Source organism: Nannospalax galili, unplaced genomic scaffold (assembly GCF_000622305.1).
Source record: "Nannospalax galili isolate Female #2095 unplaced genomic scaffold, S.galili_v1.0 scaffold1354, whole genome shotgun sequence".
Taxonomy (NCBI): Eukaryota; Metazoa; Chordata; class Mammalia; order Rodentia; family Spalacidae; genus Nannospalax; species Nannospalax galili.
Genome location: NW_008335784.1, coordinates 1,037,543 through 1,059,141, shown reverse-complemented (window position 1 = coordinate 1,059,141; position 21,599 = coordinate 1,037,543). Strand labels below are relative to the sequence as shown.

Here is a 21,599-nt window from a genome sequence, read left to right as displayed (position 1 = left end):
GTTTTTTGTTTTTGTTTTTTTTTTTGAGATGTCCAGTCTGTGAACTTTTCACCAACCTATACTACTTATCAGTGAAGCTTCCTTTAGAGGAAAGTGACTCATGTCTCCCCTGTTAGTCATACAGTATACATACCTGGTTCTCCATGAGACAGGTAATAAGGCAATAAACTTAGCTGGGACAGTTCCTGTGGGTATTTTGTGACCATATTAAAGCAAGCATTTGGAAAGAGCAACAGGACTGATAATGTACATGGTATCTACATGAAGCTGGGGGCACACGGCCAGGATCATAAATAGGGGGTGATGGGTTTTCTCCTTTAATCAAGCTACTCGCATTCAGACATGCACCACAATTTGCATTTTGTCAGCCAACGACAACAGACGACAGATTTACCTAGACTTAAATTCAGAAATATTTACTAAGTATCTTCTAGAGGCTAAGGCTTGAGATTGTCCTCTCTGTCCCTTTAAGTATGTGATCCTCTTTGCATTCTCATAGCAGGTGGAGAAGTTGGTCCTGTTTCCTCCAGATAAAGAGATAAGGTAAGAGAAATGACTTGCCTAAAGTCACACAGGTGGGTGAGCCTCTATCCCCGCTCACTGAAGAGGCTACATCTTGAGGATGCCTTTGTTTATGTGGCTCACTAACCCCACCTGAAAAGCCATCCATCATTCACTGACCCTTCCAGGCCGAAGACACTGAGGAGCAGGATAGGATTTGCACCCAGAGTGTATCAAAAATCAACGTGAGCTTGCTTAGAGGAAACTCTGGAATAGACAAAACAAGTGACTTTTGCCAACTCCATTTTCTTATTCTATTGCCCTTCTCTTCTGTTTTCTGTTTCATGAGAGACCACCTTTTCAGTTCTACAGGTACCAGGTAGAAAGGTCATCATATAAGCAAAACAGAAAATTGGAACTAATAAGAACACAGGAAGAGCTTCCTGCCAGTTTCCTCAGGGTCACATAATTATTATTACTTTTCTCCTCCTTAGGGAAAGGCCTTTTGTGGTAATCAGATGTAATCCAATTGCCAAATGCAAAATGTTTTGTTAAATGCATATCCTTTTAAATTCCTAATTCATTCCTTTTGATGGCTTGGTCTTTTGTGTGTTAAACTCAGAGACCTTAACAAATAGTAAGCACTAGCTATGAAAGTTTACTGTTAAAATTTATTATTTGGAGACAAAGAAAATAAGCACTTTCTGATTTAGTTGCTATATCAAAATAATTTCAGAGCTGGGCATGATGTAGCATGCCTTTAGTCCCAGCACTCGGGAGGCTGAGGCAGGCAGAGCTCTGTGAGATTGAGGCCAGCTTGGTCTACATAATGAGTTTCAGGCCAGCTGGGACTACAGGGAGACCCTGTCTCAAAAAATCAAAACAAACAAACAAAAAAAAAATCAAAGTAAAACAAATACTTTCTATACCAAATTCTAAAATATTATATATATGTCATATATATATATATATATATATATCATATATACCCTCCGAATGTAAGGTTTGTTTGAATTATGTAATGGGATATTTTATAAATCTAGTTTTAGAGAAGATTTTCCAAGGATCTTAGGGAAAAATTAAAATGACAGCAGAAACTCCAAATCCCAGAAGTTCTAGAATTATGGAAAGGATGGTCAGAAAGGGGCTCAGGTGTGAAAATGTGTGCATGGCAGCCAAGGGGGCCAGAACTTAGTGCTGAGGTATGTGGCCTGCCTCCTATGAAAAGGAACAACTTAGTTATATGAGGGTAACATCCAGAAGACTTATTTTTTGTCTCTACCCCTGTTGGGCTGGGACTCTTCTTGGTAGAGTGTCCTTGGCTTTGGAATCAGAGTGGGGATTCTGTTGCTTCCAGCAGTGTCTAGAACCCCTCATGTATACAGCAGCATTAGCTCATACTCACAAAATTATCTTGCAGCAAATACCCACATCCTGCTGCAGCTGACCCATCTAGACTCTCCCCAGACCTTCGAAGAACTGAGCTCTCCCCATGGAGGCCTCTGGCTCAGACTTGCTCAATGTCCACACCTGTTTGCTAGGATCAGACAAGGCTGCTGGAGGGCAGGTTTGGCAGGCGGGGGAAAGGAAATATGTTTAGGCATCTAAAATGGCTCCTTGTAGCTATGAACCTAGATCCTTTAGAAGGCCACATTTCAAATTCAGATTTTCCTGTTGGTTCTGTGTGGTCACCTGTCTCAGTCTTTCGAGATCTCATATGCAATTTGATAAACTGTGGGTCATGGCTAAATGATCATTCTGGATTGCTGTCACCAAGACGACCTGAGCTGGTTTGTAGAATGCCTGCATCTGGCTTGTGGCTCATCCCTCCCAGACACCTGAGAGAAAGGTGCCCGAGTTAGAACAGCTAGTTTGGAAAGGTTGCTGACTTGTAATCATGAGGCCAGTGTCCACAAGGCACTCCAGCCATATTCATAGTGTTTTCATTTACTAAAAAGGGAGGGCAGACGTAGTGTGGTACACAGGACTTTACAAACCTTGAGCTTGAAGTGCTGGTATTTGGCTACTAATTCTGGCTCAATTCCAAGTGTGACTACTTTGGGACAATCATGCCCTACAGCCTCAGTCTTCTTATCTGTAAAGTAGATACAATCACTCTCACACAATCTTGTTAGCTTGTTACTAGGCTCAAGTAAGGTGCGTCCTACTTTAGAGAAAAGGATAACTTTGGCTTAACATCCTGATGTAAGTGCAAAGATTGGTGAGGTTTAGGGAGAGCACTCATGAGTGGGAACTACTTTGCTCCATTATCTCAGAGCAAAGGGGATTAGTAACTTTGCACATCTGCATACCATTTGCGAGTCTCTGTTATACGAAAAGACCTAAAAGAAACCTTGGTTGCACATCACCCCAGGTTTATATTCATTTATATTCTCCTGACATATAATGATATCCTTGCTGTGGTATGTGGACAATGACATCAGACATGGGGAGTACTGAAGCATAGGCCATGACCATCACATGATCTAGCATGAGAAAGATCCCAAGAACTGGCCACCTTGCATGTCACCTCACCTGTTGATTATGCTTCTCATCACACCTTGGTCTCCAGAATTATTTTAGAAGGAAACCATATGACCACTCACCAAGGTGACACTTCAGAGAGTTGCCTCAATTTAGAGCCAGATCATTTGATGCAGTGGGGAGCTTGGAGAGTCTGTATTAATGAGCACATGATTTCATGATTGTCCACATCTGTTTCTATATGCAAATCCACCTGCGTTCTGTTCTGACAGGAAGAGACATTCAACCTAGCTATGGAGCTTTCCCATCTGACAGCAGGGATTACAGCAGTGACTAGGTTATAATTATTATCAAGTGGTGGAGAAGGACACAATCAGTTCATATATACGAGGTGCTTAAAACAGTGTTACAGATCCTTGGACTTGAGCCTTCTATGAGTATTAATTACTATTATTACTTATGAAAACAAATCTTACCAATCATTTTGAGAGATACAGGATTAAAAATTAATGACTCTGTTGTACAGCACTGTTTCATCGGCAAAGAACTATGATTAAACCTTGGACCTAAAGGGCTGCTATGGAGCCCTCCAGCAGGAGCTGAGAATGAAGAGCCTCAAACCCACCACATTAGAATCTGCTTTGTAAGGATGTCAGTAGATACTGTGAGCACACTCAAGTTTGAGGAGTGCCGTATTGAGTACTCCAGGGTACAGGAGAAAACCTTGGGTCACTCATATTCTGACAGCAAGACTGACTGAGAATATCTGCTCTATTTTATGGGTGGTTATTCAGCCCCATTCTCAGTACAGAAAGCAGGCTTTGAGCTGGAGGCTGGGGACCACATCTACCTTCCAGTTGGAAGGCAATTTCATGGGAAGCAAATGAGATGAACATATCAGAAGGCTTCATGGGATGCATGCAGGATCTTGGAACTGGCCTGGCACATTTAGAGTGGGAAAGCAAGTCAAACACAACATTTGAAGAAATAGGTGTATCATTAGAAAATCTGAAAATGTATTTTAAAAGGAATGCTAGTAGTGACTACAGGGAAAGAGAGTAAGTCACTTACATTAACCCAGGGATGCTCAAGGACTTGAACAGCTGAAAATCGCTGATCCACATTGACCAACAGCATCATGGTGATGAGCTCCTGTGAAGAATATTAGACTCCATTTATCCAACTTGGGAGGTGAAAAGCTGGAGGTCTACACATGCAGGCTTGCTCTCTCAGTTTGCAAAAGCATTTGGAAAAGCTCAAAACCTAAATTACATCAATTCCACTTACCTTGACTACCTGCATGGCACCTTCAAGATCTAAAGGAACTGTGAACTTTTGGAATACAAATATACAGCTTGCAGTTGACAGAAAAATAAAATGAAATTAATATTTAAGTAAATTTCATAAAGTATTTTTAGAAGCAAAGAAAGTATCCATGTTAACAGAATCATTGTAGGTAGATGATTTGATGGTTCTGAAATGAATGCAACTTTCCCATGAGCTCTGAGTAGATAGGGCCAGGGGTGGGGTAGTTTTTCATGTATCTGTCTAATTTGTATTAGAAATGGTTAGATATGCGTTATCTAGTTCCTCATGTACCACATGGGATGGGGATGACTGATTCCCATTGATGTAAAGAGTCTGTCTTGGCTTTCTTCATTCATTTTCTAACTTGCACCAGAATTTGCTAAAGCCATGGCTATGTATGATGCCTTTTTCCAGGTGCTGTGTGAATAAGGAATGCAGAACATATGGGCAGTGTCTGTCAGTGATTACAAGCCTCAGGTCAGAGGCTCGAATTAAGAGTTGGGCAAGGTCTGGGTGAGCTTTGTTGGGGTAGGTGGTGCTACATACTTGAAATCCCTGCACTCAGGAGGCTGAGTCAGGAGCATTCCAGACTCCTGTCTGGATTGAGGCCAGCCCGGACTACACAGTGAGCCTATCAAAAGTAAAAAAGCGCCTGCTTACAGGTGAGAATACTTTTCCTATCCCTGAAGTTCTTGGGCCTTCCCTTTGATACTTCTCTCATCTCCTTATATTTTCCCAAGTCCAAAGGTGGACTCCTGTACAGTGGAAGAAAATGGGAGGCTTTGTCCAGTAGGCTTCATCTCTGAACACAGTGGTCAAGTCTAAGGAGCCTATTTTTAAACTGAACTCAAATTCAGGACAGCAGAAGGAAAGTCCTACACACCGAATGACCCAAACATGACTGAAGTGGTTTTGTTTTTGTTCTTCTGGAATATTTGCATACACAATGATATCTTGAGGTGGAACGAAAATCAAAACACAAATTTGTTTCATATGCATTTTATACAAATGGCCTAAAGATAACTTTACACAGTATTTTTAGCATGCCTGTATTTTGACTGAAATCCATCAGAGGTATAGAACTGATGTATTTTGATGGTATGTCAGCAAGAAATTTCAGATATTGGGCCATTTTGGATTTTTAGGTTTTCAAATTAGGGACGTTCAATCTACAGAAAATTTGAAGAATTTAACCTGTTTCCCTTTTTTCCTCCAAAGTCCACTAATATCTCAGGATAAGATTATTGGTTTTCTTAGATGTAGATATATAATTATTTTATTGATATGTATAAAGTTACCACTTTGCTCACTTTTCAGTGTGCAGTTCGGTGCCATTTAGTATGTTCACACTGTTGTGCAGCTACCCCCACCGTCCATCATGGAGGTAGACCCTTTAGTGGGATGAAAAATCGTCGTCTCTGTCTCTGAACCAGTTATTTTTTAAGGTTGGACTACAGTGATGGTTTCTCCAGGAGTCATCTTTGACCTATGTTGAGGGTGAGCTTTCTTCCCTTTGATTAATTAGCTACCTGATTCACTCATTTATACAATGGTTCATGTATTGAATACATATGATCACCAGTCATGGACTGGTCATAATTCAGGCACTGATGATATGGCAATGAACTAAAGGGACAGAAGTCCTAACCTTCACAGAGTGTGCATTCTAGTGGGAGGCTTGGAAATCAACTGCATAAATAGGACCCTGCCTCCTACATAGACATGTCTTTGTAGGTCAACAGACTTAGACAGGCAGTTATATGACCTAGCAGGTGGACATAAAAGTCATTTTTTTAATGTTAAGGGTGTATATTCTATGGAGAATAGTTAAGTAGACAAGGAAGATAAAGCAGGCCAGATAAAAGAGCTGCAGTAGAAACAGTGGTGTGAAAGGCTTCCCTTGAGATGGCATCGAGTCAAGACCTGTGGCGAGAAATGCCACGCGGAAATCTGAGGTGGGGTCATGCTCAGCAAGGGTGGGCACATCAGGAAGCCACTGAGATGCGCCTGGACTGACAACAAGGTGGTGGCCCTAGACACGTACTGGCTGGGATGACTGTGCCCTGATGTCTGTGAAATCTTGGAATTATATAGAAAGTATGTACCAAAGTCACATTTCTGTCATGAATGTCTTTGCACACACTGATTTAGAGTCAATTCCGTTAAGGCACTCTGGCTCGGTGGCAGAAGCCAGCACAGGAAACCTACCTTTGCAGAATCAGACACATTGTCCCAGTACGGAGAAGGAAAGTCCACCTGCCCCATCAAGATCTGATCGAAAAGCACCTCCTGATCATCACCACTTCTGTGTACATGAACAACAAGGAGAGAACAGCTCTGAATGTCCGCTCAGGGCATGCCCTGTCATTTTTGTCACTGGAGCACTGGAGCCCTTCTTTTTTTATTAAATGTACAAAAGACATTTTTTTTTTTGTTAAAGACATTGAAAATATCAGTATGCAACTGTTTTGGTAAATTAAGAAAGAATGAGCTTTACAGAAGGCATGTGAATTAGCATACACAACGGAAGAAAGAACAGGCGTTGTGAGTGGGGTTCTTATTATGTCTTTTTCTGCTGTAGGCTCCTTTGTGTGCGAAGGGTGAGTGGATCATTCAGAGACTAGAGAAATGCTTTGTTGGTACTGAATAAAAGATTGCTGCCCATACCCACGAAATGGAGGGAAACCACACAACAGGATGTAAGTGATTACACCAGCTGCCCAGATGTCCACCTTGAGGCCATATCTGGAAAAAGAAATGATGTTGGAGTTAGCAAAGTCAGCCAGGACAAATTATACAGCATGCTCAAATAGATGAGTTTTCTACTGCAAGCCCAAAAGGAGAGTGAACAAAATTAAAAAATCTGACAACAAACACTAAACTAAAACTCACTCACTAAATGAGTTCAAGGCAAGTATTTTTTTAAAAAAGGAACACATGGGACTGGAGAGATGGGTCAGTGGTTAAGAGCACTTGCTGTTCTTACAGAAGACCCACGTTTGGTTCCCAGAAACTACATGGTGGTTCACAATGGTCTGTAACTCCAGTAAAAATTTAAAAAGTGCCCAAACCCTCCTTTCTCACCCTGTGGGTTTCCCTCTGAGGGTCATTTTCTTGTGTGTTCTGTTTTTCTACCCTTTTGGGTAAATGGTACAAACAGAAAAATCAACTCTACCTCCATGTGGGATCTACATGTAGGTTGAAATCACTAATACAAGTATTTGAGGCTGGGGTGCATCGCAGTGATAGAGTGACTGTCTGGTGTGCCGAGGCTCTTGAGTCAATCCTCAGTACCACAAAACAAACAACAAAAAAGAAAGAAAATGGGCTGCCTCCCCCCTTCTTCACCACACCATCCTTCCCATTCCTCCTGCTGAAGGATAGCACTTCAGAGCTCTGGCTATGGCTCTTGGTAACAGACTTTTTAATGATAAAGCTTTTGTCTCAGGCCATCCTGAGTTCAAATACTGATTCAGCCACTAACTCATCATGAGACTATAAGATACTTAACTGGTCAGATGAAAAGTCACTACATAGTCATACATGTCACTACATAGTCATGCATGAAATGAGAGTCACACTATGTACTGGCAGAGTGAGAATCAAGGAGTATTTAAGAATTGGCATATAGGTTCATAAGTCATGGGTTACCCTTCCCCCATCCATTTGCCCAATTGAGGGTAGCGATGACCATCTCATTCTGCACGCACAGACCAGCAAACATCCAATGGCTCGCTGATTGCTAAGGGTGTTTTCCTTCCATAGGAGCTAAGGAATCTCCAAGAGGACCAAAATGGGACCAGGACATGTTAAGGGTGACTGAGAAATAACCATAAGAGACTGGAATAACAGGACACAGCTGTACCTTCTGTTATCTTCAAAAGTGAGTTAATTACTACTGACATGTTTTTCTGTCATCTGGACCTTTTCTTATTCAGTGGTTAATGACTATTTTACAGGGGACTGGAGAAATGGCTCAGCGGTTAAGAGCAGTGGCCCCTCTTCCAAAGGACTCAAGTTCAGTTCCCAGCACCTACAAAGCAGCTAACAACTGCTGGTAACTCCAGTCCAGGGGGGCATTGCATGCACGTTGTACACCTACATAGAGCAGGCAAAACACTCATACACTTAACAAAGAAATTAAAAAGGAAACTGCTTTACCTTTAACAAAGACCAAATACAAGCCTTAAACAAGATGGCAGTCACTAGCAACTTGATTAAAGAAACAAAGAAAATGGCTTGCTGTAAAAGTAGGTGTGTGTGTGTGTGTGTGTGTGTGTGTGAGAGAGAGAGAGAGAGAGAGAGAGAGAGAGGATGGAAGAAAGCAGACAGTTCTGTCTGGCGAGACAGCTCAGTAATATGTTTCTTATGTTCCCTGTTGTTCTGCGGGCATAGCACTGAAATGCAGGAGAAGCATTACCCGGTCTCTGCAATGATTTCTGGAGCCACATATGTTGGGGTGCCACAGACTGTGTACAGGGGGCCATCGACAATGGTGGCCAGTCCAAAGTCACCCAACTTCAAGGATTTGCTGCCATCCTGGTGCTCATACACCTAAAATAAAAGTAAAACACATAAATGCCTTAAAAAAAGCAAGATCTCAAAGCTTTTCCTTGAAGCAATATGGGACACTGTAGATTAAGTCTAACATAAGTGAAGTAACAAGGAAGAAACAAAAAGCCAAAGAACAACAAAACCAGGCAACTGCGCAAGGATAGCCACACAAGAATATATTTCCTTAGATCACTGCAACATTAGAAACACAGTAAACAATTGGCAAATGGAATTCATTAAGCAAATGGTGGGACATTCATACAACGGGATGTAGATGCTCATCAAAATGCTGATGTGGGAGCTGGGGAGACGGCTCAGCGGTACGGCACTTGTAGCCCAGCCAGATGACCTGTGATTTCCGACAATGCATGATGAAAAGAGAGAACAATTCCTGCAAGTTGTCCTCTGAACCTCCATGCGTGCACCGTGGCAATGTGCTTACACACACACAGACACACACACACACACACACACACACACACACAAAATACATGCAAAAAGTTTTTAAATGGTGATATATGGTTCTATTTTCTGAAGTGAGTTATATTTGGGAAGTGAGGCTAGCTGCTGCAGATTGGTTTGTATAACATACCCACTAATGAAAAGGAAAAAAACCCTACAAGGGCCAAAGTCTGAAATAACACTGGGCTGGTATATCTGTTTCTGGGTGGCAAGATTATGGAGACTTTTCCCTCTGGCTTATTTGTATTTGATATTTTCCATAAAATGAAGCACAGAAAGTCTCTAGTGCAGAATCTACTATTTATGAAAATAATTACATCACTTCAGTAAAGGAGAAGCTTTAAACATGCCATTCTTCAGTAAATGTAACAAAACATCTATGCATATATTAAAATACTTTATTTTCAATGTCCCACATTTCCGACAAGATCTATTTACATTTTTTTATTAATAATTGAAAAGAATGTTAACAATTCATTTCACCTGTGGCAATTTGGAAAGATTTATCAGGTGTAGAGCTAGCATTCAGTCCAGGTTTCTTTATTAAGGCAGTAAGTTTTCAGTCTTTCACCTCACAAATCAAAATAAGGATGCCCAGGACTCTAGGCATGCATTTAAACTCCTTTAATTCTAGCCCAAGATCAAACTGACTGGATATGTTTTAAAAAGTAGCCCAAACAACTTTACTGATTTCAAAGAAAGAATAAAAAGGCATTCAGAATTCTAATTCAGTGTCGTGACCTGGAATTAATATGATAAAGAAAAGAAAACTACATTAAAATCCTACCATTTCCAAGCCCTCAAAGAAATGGCAAAGTTTTCCACATTCATCAAAATAATTTATCCAGCAAGTTGAGGCTTGCATGTCGTTCTGTTATCACTCCGTGATCATCTGTTACTTCCTGAATTCGACTGAACCTCTATCACAGCAAGACACATCTCCACACATGAGGGGTACCACTACTGTGCACATGCGGTATCTTCCTGTCTTTGGAGAAAGTAGATTAACTTTGCATTCCGCTGCAGCACAAAGTGCAGATGTTTGGCCAGCTAATCTGTAACATCAGCAATGACCATTTGAATCCAACTGTTTTGGCAGGCGGATCCACCTCTCTGGAGAGACTGTCATTTCTGATGGAAATTACTCTACTACATCTTCTCCACACTCATATTATGGAGTCTTTGTCCCTAGGGCTCTGGATACTGACCAAGTTTGGGCTGTCCTTGGGCAGGCATCCAAAGACTTCTGAGATTGCCTGCAGTTGGGTTGCTAGGGCAAAGACAGCCCCTGTCCTGTTGTCCTCTGGGGTAGATACTGTCCCCATTGTTTAATAAAGCAGCTGTATAGCCCTGATTACCAGGAACAGGTTTAAGTTAGTGCTTTGAGACATCGGAGCTACAAAATACAATATTGTCCCCAACCTAAATGTTCCCAAGCAAAAGAAATCACTAAATTATGGTGTTATCATGGCATTCTGGTCATCTAAACAACAAGCAAATGTTTTTCATGAAAAGAAACGTGAGATGGAAACGTCTAGATTGTCTGTCTAGTTCATTTCCCGTACAGAACTGTTTACGTCCGGAATTCCATTTTGGTATCAATAACTTTCTAAATGCAAAATACCCTCTTGCTTTGATGTTCTGTGGGGTCCGAACATTCATGATGTGTGCTTTGTGAGGTTGAACAGATTTTGATCTATTCAATCCCATTTATTCAGGAATTTTGTAGACCCCCCCTTTTTTTCTAAACACAGTATCTGTATCACCTAACTTTATTCAAAAGTTTGACAAAACCAGATGTTGGAGAATCCAGTCATTAAAACCCACTTATGGCTCTGGATATGACTATGCAATTCACAAGAGGCAACTGTTTTATTTATAAGCGTCTACTTTTTAATGGGAATTCTTACTAAATAGCTGCATAGCAATTACATGTAATATGGATGAACAATATAGTTCAAAGAAAGGAAAATATGAGGACCAGGCTTCAGGTCCCAGCACTTCAAGGCAAGCAAGCAAAAGAAAAAGAAAGCACTAAAAATGCTACAAAGCTACAAAAAATAAAGGACCCTCTTACAATGATCAATACTTCTAAAAATCCCAAGCCACTTAAATATGCTGAAGATATAATTCTGGCATTTAAAAAAATCTCTTTAGTCACATACACAATATGCTTTTGAGCTTTGAAAATTGTGTGGTAGAATTTTCATCAGTATAAAGAGGCTCGATATACTCAGAGCTTAAAGACAAAGGCCAATTCCATGTAATTGAAAACATTTCAAGACATGAGTCCTCTACAAATACTTCAACAAAATGTTTTTGCAGGTGAATGAATGTGCAGGGCTCTAGTTTGGAATTCTGTTTAACTTATTGTCAGGCAGGGCAGGAAACAAGGTTATTGTGGGGTTTTTCTCTGTCAACACTTTGGGAGAAAGTTGCAGAATATATTCCAGTGTTTCTTCTCATCCAAGGGAAGCACCCTTTTCTTAAGTGGCATAGTGAACTCTCTAAGAACTGGGACTCATCAGGACTGCTGTCTGCACCCTGAGGGCGTGCACCCTTGTCTCCTATTGACCCCTGTCCAAGGAGTATGAGAGCCAGTAAGGCCATTTGCAAATGTGGTCAAAACTTTATTTAAAAAAAAATCACAGCTTGATTCATGTATTTGCATCACATACACACACACACACACACACACACAGAGTCCTCAAATGATCTCTACAAAGTATTTTTCTAAATGGCAGCTATAAATTCACTCTGAGTTGTTTTTTTCTTTAATTTTATTTTTAAATACTATTTTTATTTTATGTGTGAGTGTATTGCCTGCATGTACATAAGTGAGCCCATGTCATGCAAAGCCCACTGAGGTCAGATGAAGGAATGGGATCAACTGCAACTAAGGTTACATCGGTTGTTAGTCTCCGTGTGGATACTGGGAATCGAACCTGGGTCCTCTGCAAGAGCAGCTAGTGTTCTTAACCGCCGAGTCATCTCTCCAGCTTCATGAACTAAACTTTAAATAAAAGTTAGAAAGCATGAAGGTCACTCTCAAATTCCCATTTAAAATGGTGAGTCTCAGCGCTGGAAAGATGGCTCAGCTGTTAAGAGCACTGACTGCTCTTGCAGAGGACCTAGGTTCAATTACCAGCACCCACATGGTGGCTAACAACCACCCGTAACTACAGTTCCAGGAGGATCCAACACCCTCTTCTGACCTCCTTCGGCATTGCATAACATGGGTGCAATCACACACATGCAGGCAATATACTCATTCACATAAAATAAAAAATAATAAAATATTTTTAAAAAGGTGAGTCTCGGGGCTGGAGAAATGGCGCAGTGCTCACCTTTCTTTCAAAGAACCAGAATTCAGTTCCCAGCACCCATATTGGACAGCCATAACTGCCTGTAACTCCAGCTCTAGAGGATCCAAAACTCCCTCTTTTGGCCTCTGAGGGCATTGCACTCATATTCACAAACCTACCCACACATATACATGTAATTTAAAATATTTTAAATATTTCGAGCTTCAAAATTTATTTAAGAAATGATGATGCTCAGAATGGATTCTGACTTTGCTCCTCAAGAACTTTCCATACCCCAACTGTTTTCTGAAAAGGATGTTAGCAGACTACAAGTGGAGACCTGGACAATTTAGTCCACCCAAGGGGTCTGGTAGAACGGGAACTTCTTGCTACAACTGTATTTTAAAGGCAATATAAAACATGACCCACACGCTTAGTGGGAGTACATTAATTGTCAGTCAAGGAGTTCACAATATGAGATATAGTTTAACGTTCATCCCAGGCCCTTTAAATACTATAGATGTTCCCCCACATTTTAAACACCAAGGGGCTATTAAAGAGACGGGGATTAGTGCAAATTACCCAGCATGTAGTGCTTTCACTGTTTTAACTAAGCAATAAAACTGTGTAATTGTACAACACTAATTGAATGCAGCCACACATAATTGTGGGCTGCCATATGTATCCTATTACCATAAAGACTGTCAGTATTTTGTAAGCTACTTTTGTGATCATTACAGATGGTTACAGTCAGAGAAGTTGTTCTCTTGGGTTTATTATATGGCCATAAAGACATCCCATGATTTGACAGACTAAATGTGTTAAATGACAACAATTATGAAAAAGGCTCCAATTAAAAGCCGAAGGAATGCCCTACCGGGAAGAGATACAGTGGAAGGTCGGGTGTGTAGATTTGGGGGATTTTTTGTTAATCTTAAGTTTTGTATTAGTTATAACTTGTTGAACAGTAGATATGTGGGCATATGCCTGTTATCCCTTGGATGGGAAGCTGAGACCATTTGGAAAAAGTATTTGAAAAAAAATAAAACATTTAATATACAGTCATAAAATGCAGCCAGCGATCATAAAATATTATGAAAATTCACAGATAACTTGAGCCCAGTCAAGTGATTTCTGAGATTCTCATTCTGGGGGAGGCAAAGCTGACCAATATAACAGATGTGTTGGAACAAACGTAATTCTCAATGTTGCTACAAATTCAAGGCTAGCCCTGCTGAAATGTTGGCCAATGAATCATTAGTAGCCACAGAAATAGTTTTCACAGAGGAACTCAATAGGTACTAAAGATAATTTCACCAAATAGACTAGACCCAAAGTGATGTGAAATGGACAATGCCATGAAAAGAGGTTCAATTTACTTTTCATCATATATGGAATCCCCTTAAAAAGATATTGATTTTCCTCCAGCCATGGTATATGGCGTCTTATGGCTTCATAAGAAATGGATTAAATTTAATCATTTAAGAAGGAAAGGGATGCCAACAGTTAAGCAGGGAATTATTTTACAAAATGTACATGATGGCTCCATATTCTTGAATTAAACCTCTTGGAAAAAATAAACTCTAATAAAAAAGATTTTATTTGCACATGTCAGTTATTTCAGAAATCACAAGTTATATGAAATAAAAAAGGTCATAAAAACGTCATAGAAGTCAGAAAGGAGTAAGCCAGGGGAGAGGTTTCGATAGTAAAAGAAGAAATAAAATCTCTCCTCCAAGTAACACCCTGGTGATATCTGGGAAGACAGGGAAGTGAATGGGGACTCCAGAATCTGAGTCTCACTCCCAATTTAAAATTGTCATGAAGCTCTCTAAAAAGGGGCCTATGCAGCTGCAGGGGCACATGGAGCATGCACATTCCAGATCCTGTTAGGAATTGGATCCTAGGATTTTGACAAAACTGTGGAATTTCAATATCGTAGCAATTCTAAAAAATTTCATTACATTTTTGTTACACAATTAATAGTCCATATATCATTGTAGAAAAAAAATGTAGAAAAATCAGATCATTATATAGGAAAAAGAACTAAATCAATCCCCACACTCAAAAATAACCATTGTTAACATTATAGGTTAGGAACTTCCAGAACTTTCTGTCTTGCTCTTCTTTTCCCACTGTATATTACATTCTGAATGTTTTCCCGAGTGAGCATAAATATGCATAATCATTTACGGTCTGCTGGAAACTCCATTATAAATAGCAGACATAATAATAATCTCTAGAACACACAAGATGAATCGGGCACTGTAAGAGGACTTTGTGTGAATTGCCTGGGGACTGAGTACAAATCTGTCCAGGTGTCATTTTGTCTGTGACCTCTAGACTGGATCTATCTGTGGGACTCACATTCTCTACCAATATTAGCAGTTCTACAATTAAATGGATTTATCTTCGAATTAAGAGCCTTGGATTTAAGGCAGAAGGAAATTCATCATCTTGTGAGTCTAGTGTTGTCTTGGGTGGTAATTAAGAGGTCATAGGATACAAAGCCATCATTCCCTAGGGTGAACCATCATCCACTGAGCATGAGGTTGGAGGACCACACACGCATGGCATTCCAGGTGCAGCTTGTAGCCACACAAGCACAAGGGCAGAGAGTTTTTAAATGAAAATTTCTTTAAAAAATTTTTTATTTATTATTTTCTAGTTTATGTGTATGTGTTTATTGCCTGCAATTTCTTACCAAGAGAGAGTCAGATTCTTGGGGAAACAGCTTTTTCTGGCACAGTATTAGGGAGTTTGGGGAAAAATGGCTTTAAACATACATGTTTATATTTGAAGACATTGTGTTTACTTCTATAGTGTTTTAAGTTATATTTTTGCCAGTAAGGACTAAATTTTGTAAGGAGGTGACATCTGTATATAGTTTTTCAAAGACTCACCCAGTTTCCTAAAGAAACAAGGTGCTAATGATTTTTGTTGCCATGGGATTTTTTGCCATCTAGTGGTTACTTCTGAAAATTTCATGCATTACATTTTAGATTTTTTTTTGTTTTATTTTTTAAATTGTCTGAGAATTCTATACACGAATATAATATGTTTTGCTCAAATCCCTTCCCATTTCCAACCCTCCATTTCTCCCCTAATCCTACCCACTTTTTCTTCCCAAATTAAAAAAATTTTTCATTATTTTATGTGTATGAGTGTATTAGTCACTTTTCTGTTGCTGTGATAGAAACACTGACCCAAGCAATTTATAGAAGGAAGGGTTTATTTGAGCTTACGTTTCCAGGGGAGTTACAGTCCATCATGGCAGGGAGGCAAGGTGGCTGGAGGTGGCTGGAGCAGGAGCAGCAGAAGCTAAGCTCTCACATCATCACACAGGCACAGGAAGCAAGAGGGTGACTGGAGATCTGGCAAGGCTTAAGAACTCTCTAAGCCCACTCCCAGTGACGTGCTTTCTCCAGAATAACCACACCTTCTAAGACCTCCCAAAACAGCGCCATCATCTGGGGACAGAATGTCCAAACACTTGGAGCCAATAGGGGACATTTTCATTCAAACCACCACAATGAGTGTATTGTCTGCATATGTGTAAGTGCACCAGTGTCATGCAGTGCCTATGGAGGACAGAAGAAGGCACTGTATCCCCGGAGCTGGAGTTACAGGCAGTTGTTAGCTACCATGTGGATACTGGGAATCAAACCCAGGTCTTCTGCAAGAGCAGCCGGTGCTCTGAACTGCTGAGTCATCTCTCCAGCCCCTCTCTCCCACTTCATGTGTTCTTTTTAAAAAACCCAGAGTCCGCTTAGTGCCACCTGTGTGTTCTCAGGTGTAGAACATCTACTGGAGCACATCCCCAAAGAAAACCGGCTTTGCCTCCCACAGCACCTATCAATTACCAATAGCTCCTCAGCTAGCAGGGGGAACTTCATGAGGTCCTCCTTATTCCCTGCTGGAATTTGGCTGGCTTGATCTTGTGTAGGTCTTGTGTTTGAAGCCCCAGCCACTGTGGATTCAGGTGTGCAATGGCCTGTAATCTCCAGAAAATACTGTTTCATAGTTTTTCTTGTTTTTAAAATAATGTGTTTAGTCATAATCTGTCTTGGCGCACGCACACACAGTGGCTTCAGTGCAGAAGTTCAGCTAGGGAACTACTGCACTTTCTTTCCCCTCAGTGAGATTTACGCTGGCACAAGGTGACTCCTCTGTGTAATGGATAAGCTGAGAAATGGCTTGAGCTCCTCATGTATGCTCTGTCCACTGCTCTGTGAAGAAGTATTCCTCATTCTCAATGTCTGTCTCATTACTCACTCACCCGTCATTCATCCATGATTATTATGCACTAGGTTTGATAGCAAGTAAAGCAAACAGAAGTACATAATGCACTGGCATGATTAGCTTGAAGGAAGAATGTTAAGGTTGTGGCAAAAATAAATTTATAAGCAAGGCTTTTACTGGGTCAGTTGCTGGTTTTCACCTTCAGATAGTAACTGGGCACATTACTATCTGGCAGATCATGTAGTCTTATTAAAATACTTTGACTTTAAGGGGCTGGAGGGATGGCTCAGCAGTTAAGAGCACTGGCTGCTCTTCCAGAGGACCCAGGTTCCATTCCCAGCACCCACACAGCAACTAATAACTATCTATAACTCCAGTTCCAGGGGGAATCTGATGCTCTCTTCTGACCTCTGCAGGCATTGCATGACACAAGTGCACCTACATACATGCAGGAAATACACTTATACACATAAAATAAAAATAATAAAATATTAAAAAATACACTGATTTTACCAAATATAGATGTCATTCATATGCTCAATATAGATCTTTAAAGCTAAGCTACATTTTAATATTGTGCTATAGGAGTTAAAAGTAAAACATGCCAAATAGTCTGTTTACTCTATTACACTACATAAGATAAAGTTTATATTAATCATTGTGCTAGTTACAGCAAATATTAATCAACACTTAACTAATAAAAGTGTTGTTAGCAGTAAACAATCTATTTTTTAAAATTATTTTATTTTTATTTTTTAATGTGTATTAGTGTATTTCCTGCATATGTGCAAGTGCACCTGTGTCATGCAGTGCCCAAGGAGGTCAGAAGGAGGCATCAGATACCCTGGAGCTGAAGTTACAGAGAGTTGTTAGCTGCTATGTGGGTGCTGGGAATCGAACCCAGGTCCTCTGCAAGAGAAGTCAGTGCTCTTAACTACTGAGCCATCTTCCCAGCCCCAGCAGTACAACAATTTAAAAGGAAGTCTCTTAATGAAAGAATAAAGCAAAATGTGGAGTGAGGAATCTGTGTTTATTTAGTAAGTTTCCCCATTGAAAGCAAATAGATTCAAAATTTTTACCTTAATTTTACCACAATATTTTTCAAGAATAGTCTGTAGCCCAACACTTTGCCACAAAGTGAAAACATTTATGTACGGGTAAACAGTGAAATTTTAGAGTATTGCCAATAAGATAAGAAAAATGACTTTTCTTTGCACAATGATTTTGTGAAGCAGTTTTAATTTTTTGTTGTAAGTAAAAGGGAAATAAAAAGAAAAGGATTAATAGTTATGAATCTCTTTGTCTTCATAAAATCTCCATAAAGGAAGCTCAAAGGAATTAAAGAGCTTGTTCAAGGTCATGAGACCACACAGTGTAAGAGCAAAGCCCTTGAGTTTGAACTTTTGTCCATTTGACTGTAAAGTCCAAGTGTGTGAAGATGTGCCTCCTATAATGGTTCTTTCATATTTCCACAGAAAGTTAAACAGAATTTGAAACTGAGCAAGATCTCATGTGTAATTAGAAACGTCATCCTCATTCAGCTAAATGCACTCTATTCTTCTATCTATCCCATAATAGATTTATCCCAGAGAAATGCATCAACCCTGTCCCCTAACATCAAGAAGTCACTATAATGGAGAATTGAATCTCTTTTTTTTTTTTGACGTAGAAGTTTAAAAATAATATTATGAATGACTTCAATAGTTTCTCTATATATTTCAACTTCTTAAATTAGAAAAGGAAGGAGAGAAGAGAGAATATATATTTTTCTTTCTGGTTCATTTAAATTAAAATGTGTTCCAATGAGCACAGTACCTAAAAATATCCTGCAAACTGTAATTTTAGAAAAAGTACATGACTGTGTAATCATATAAGACATTTACAGAAATAGACAATGGTCTGCTGAGAAGCCAGTAAGTAACAGGCGCCCAAATTGCACTGAGGAGGAAAAAAGGGGAGGGGGGTAAAAAAATCACTTTTCAATCACTGAAGTTTGGGAGCTTGGAAAAGTCACTGAACAAAGGACCGCTTGTAAGTCAGTTCCCACAGGGCAATCCTACATGATTCAGGATACAGGAATAATGAATGTGGACTAGAGAAAATTGCTGCAGTTCATGGAGGCAGCTATACAGAAGAGAATGTTTAGGCTACGTGGTATTTCAGGCGCAAGCAACTCAGAGTTCTGCCATTTGACCTCGGCTATCTGTATTACCCAGGTGCTAAATGATTACCAGTGTAATTCCAGCGAACTCACTGCATGTTTATTTCTTGTAGGTATATCTTTTCTACTTTAATGTCAGTTGCATGAAGGAATGCATCTAGTTCCCTGGCACAGTACCTGGCCCAGAGTGGTACTCAGATAGCCTCTTCCTAACTCAGAGCAACATTGCAATCTTGTGACTTTGCAGATCAAAATCCAGTTGAGATCTTGACTTTTCTACTTACAAGCTGTTATAACCTTGGGCAGGTCATTTAACTTCTAGACACCCAGTTTCTTTGCCTGTGAAATGGAACAGTAATAGAATTTGCTCCAGTAGGAGCTGTAAAAAGTCCTTCCCACAAGGCTGAACACATGAGTGATTCTCCAGGCGCAGACCCACCCACTTTTATTTACATAGAGGGAGTGAAGACACTCCTGTAGTTTTCAACTGAGTATGCATTCTCATCTCCTGGAGGTGTGAATTTCTGCATCCTATCACCAGACACTAATTTCAGAGTTGGTAGAGCTGCATTAAGGCCCAGGGATTTGCATTTTAACAGTAATCTAGTACTAAACCTAAGAGTTCAGGAAGTCTTTGAACCATCCTTTGAGAAACACTGTTTTAAAAGGAGAACCCTCAACTCCCAGGATTCTGCAGTTGGGCAAACTAACAGGGTCACATATTGCACATCCACTTCTTTTTAAAAAGATTTAGTATGTGTGTGTGTCTGTGTGTATGTATGTGCACTTGTGTGCAGAAGCCTGTGGAGCTCAGAAGAGAGTGCTGGATTCCCTGGAGCTACAGTTAGAGGTGGTTATGAGAAGCCAAGTGTGGGTTCTGGGACTCTAACTCAGTCCTCTGCAAGAGCAGTAAGTATTCTTAGCTGCTGAGCCATCTTTCCAGTCCCCAAATCCTTAAACAGTGGGTTACAACCCCATCTGGGCTCATATAATGATGTGAGGATCATGAAAATTTGGCGACAGTTAAAGGATTTTGAATAGTGCAACAACCAAAAATCAATTCAAAATCAAAGCATAATAGATCCACTGTTTTGAGCAGTGCTCACTAGGCTGTATCACATGACTTCATTAGAGCCTTGGCTCTGAACATGTGGCTACATGTGCCATCATGCCTGTGTAGTGCAGAAACACTGCCTGAAACATCTCAGCTCGAATTTAATAGCACTGATACGTTACAAATGGCAGTATTTTTCCTGTACATACAGAGTTTTCTGAGATTACTGACATGACAAGAGTTGAGTTACAGGAAACAAAGGAATGCTATCATCATTCCTCAGCATGGCAATATTAAAATATTATACTTTTGGATTGTATTGTGTTTGGGATGTTTGGTTTGAAATATTTTGCTTGTTATTTATTTATGTGTTATTTTATGTGTATGAGTATATTGCCTTCATGTATGTAAGTGTACTCATGTCCTGCAGTGTCCACAGGGTCAGAAGAGGGTGTTGGATCCCCTGGAACTGGAGTTATGGATGGTTGTTAGCTGCCATGTGGGTGCTGGGAATTGAACCTGGGTCCTCTGCAAGAGCAGCCAGTGCTCTTAACCGCTGAGCCATCTCTCTCCAGCCTTGAATGTTTGATTTTTAAAAATTTACTGTTTGATTTGCTGACATGAGTTTCATAAATAAATCACTAAATGAATTTTGTCTTGAATAAAGGTAGGACAGAATTTCCAACAACTTTTGAAATGACCTAAACACACTTCTGCCATTTTATATTATGTATTCATGTCAGCATTGACAAAAATAAAATAAAAATATTAATCATCTCTGAAAAACTTTGAAGATCTATGTCCTGTGCTGTTAAATACTCAGTGAAGATTTAATTCTTTATGTACAAATAAAAATGCACAGATATTTCATTAGTATGCAATTTACCTTTGTCTTTATTAATGATAAAATTATATGTATGCCAAATAATTATTCTTTTGATATTTTATTATTTTTATTTTATATGTATGAGTGTATTGCCTGCATGTATGCAAGTGTACCTGTGTCTTGTAATGCCCAAGGAAGCATTGGATCCCCTGAAACTGGAATTATACATGGTTGTTAGCTGCCATGTGGGTGCTGGGATTTGAACCCGGATATTCTGCAAGAACAGCCAGTGCTCTTAACCACTTATAGAATTATCATTATTATTTTGAGACAAGATCTTGCTATTTTTCCAAGGCTAGCCTGGAACTTTCTATGTAGACCAGGCTTGCCTTGAATTCACAGAGATTCACCTGTCTCTGCCTTCTAAATGCTGGGATTAAAGGCGTGTGCACCATGCCTGGCTCAAAGAATTGTTTAAAAAATAAACATCTTCATGATTTATTATCAGTAAGTGTTGATTTGTATACCTATTTTGTGCACCTACATACCCTGGTTTTCATAAAATTTCTCTGGCAAAAAAGGGTCAAGAGTGGGGAAAGATAAAGGATCTGTCATCCTTGATGCTCAGGGACGGACAATGACAGTGAAAAGGATCCAGGTAGCATCTTTGGGTGGTGAAAGGAAAAGCACTTTTTTTTTTTT

At 39.8% G+C, this 21,599-nt stretch overlaps 1 protein-coding gene across 4 annotated transcripts in view; it reads right to left on the bottom strand.

The window, feature by feature from the left end:
• Dclk1 (doublecortin like kinase 1) overlaps positions 1-21,599 on the bottom strand; it is a 344,211-nt gene that overhangs the window by 29,624 nt on the left and 292,988 nt on the right. For all 4 annotated transcript variants that reach the window (XM_008830498.2, XM_008830497.3, XM_008830500.2 and 1 more), the window contains 4 exons: positions 8,714-8,847; positions 6,961-7,038; positions 6,502-6,598; positions 4,057-4,137 (listed from right to left, as the gene is read on the bottom strand). In XM_008830498.2, the coding sequence (XP_008828720.1) occupies positions 4,057-4,137; positions 6,502-6,598; positions 6,961-7,038; positions 8,714-8,847 (390 nt within the window). The remainder of the gene's footprint in view (positions 1-4,056; positions 4,138-6,501; positions 6,599-6,960; positions 7,039-8,713; positions 8,848-21,599) is intronic.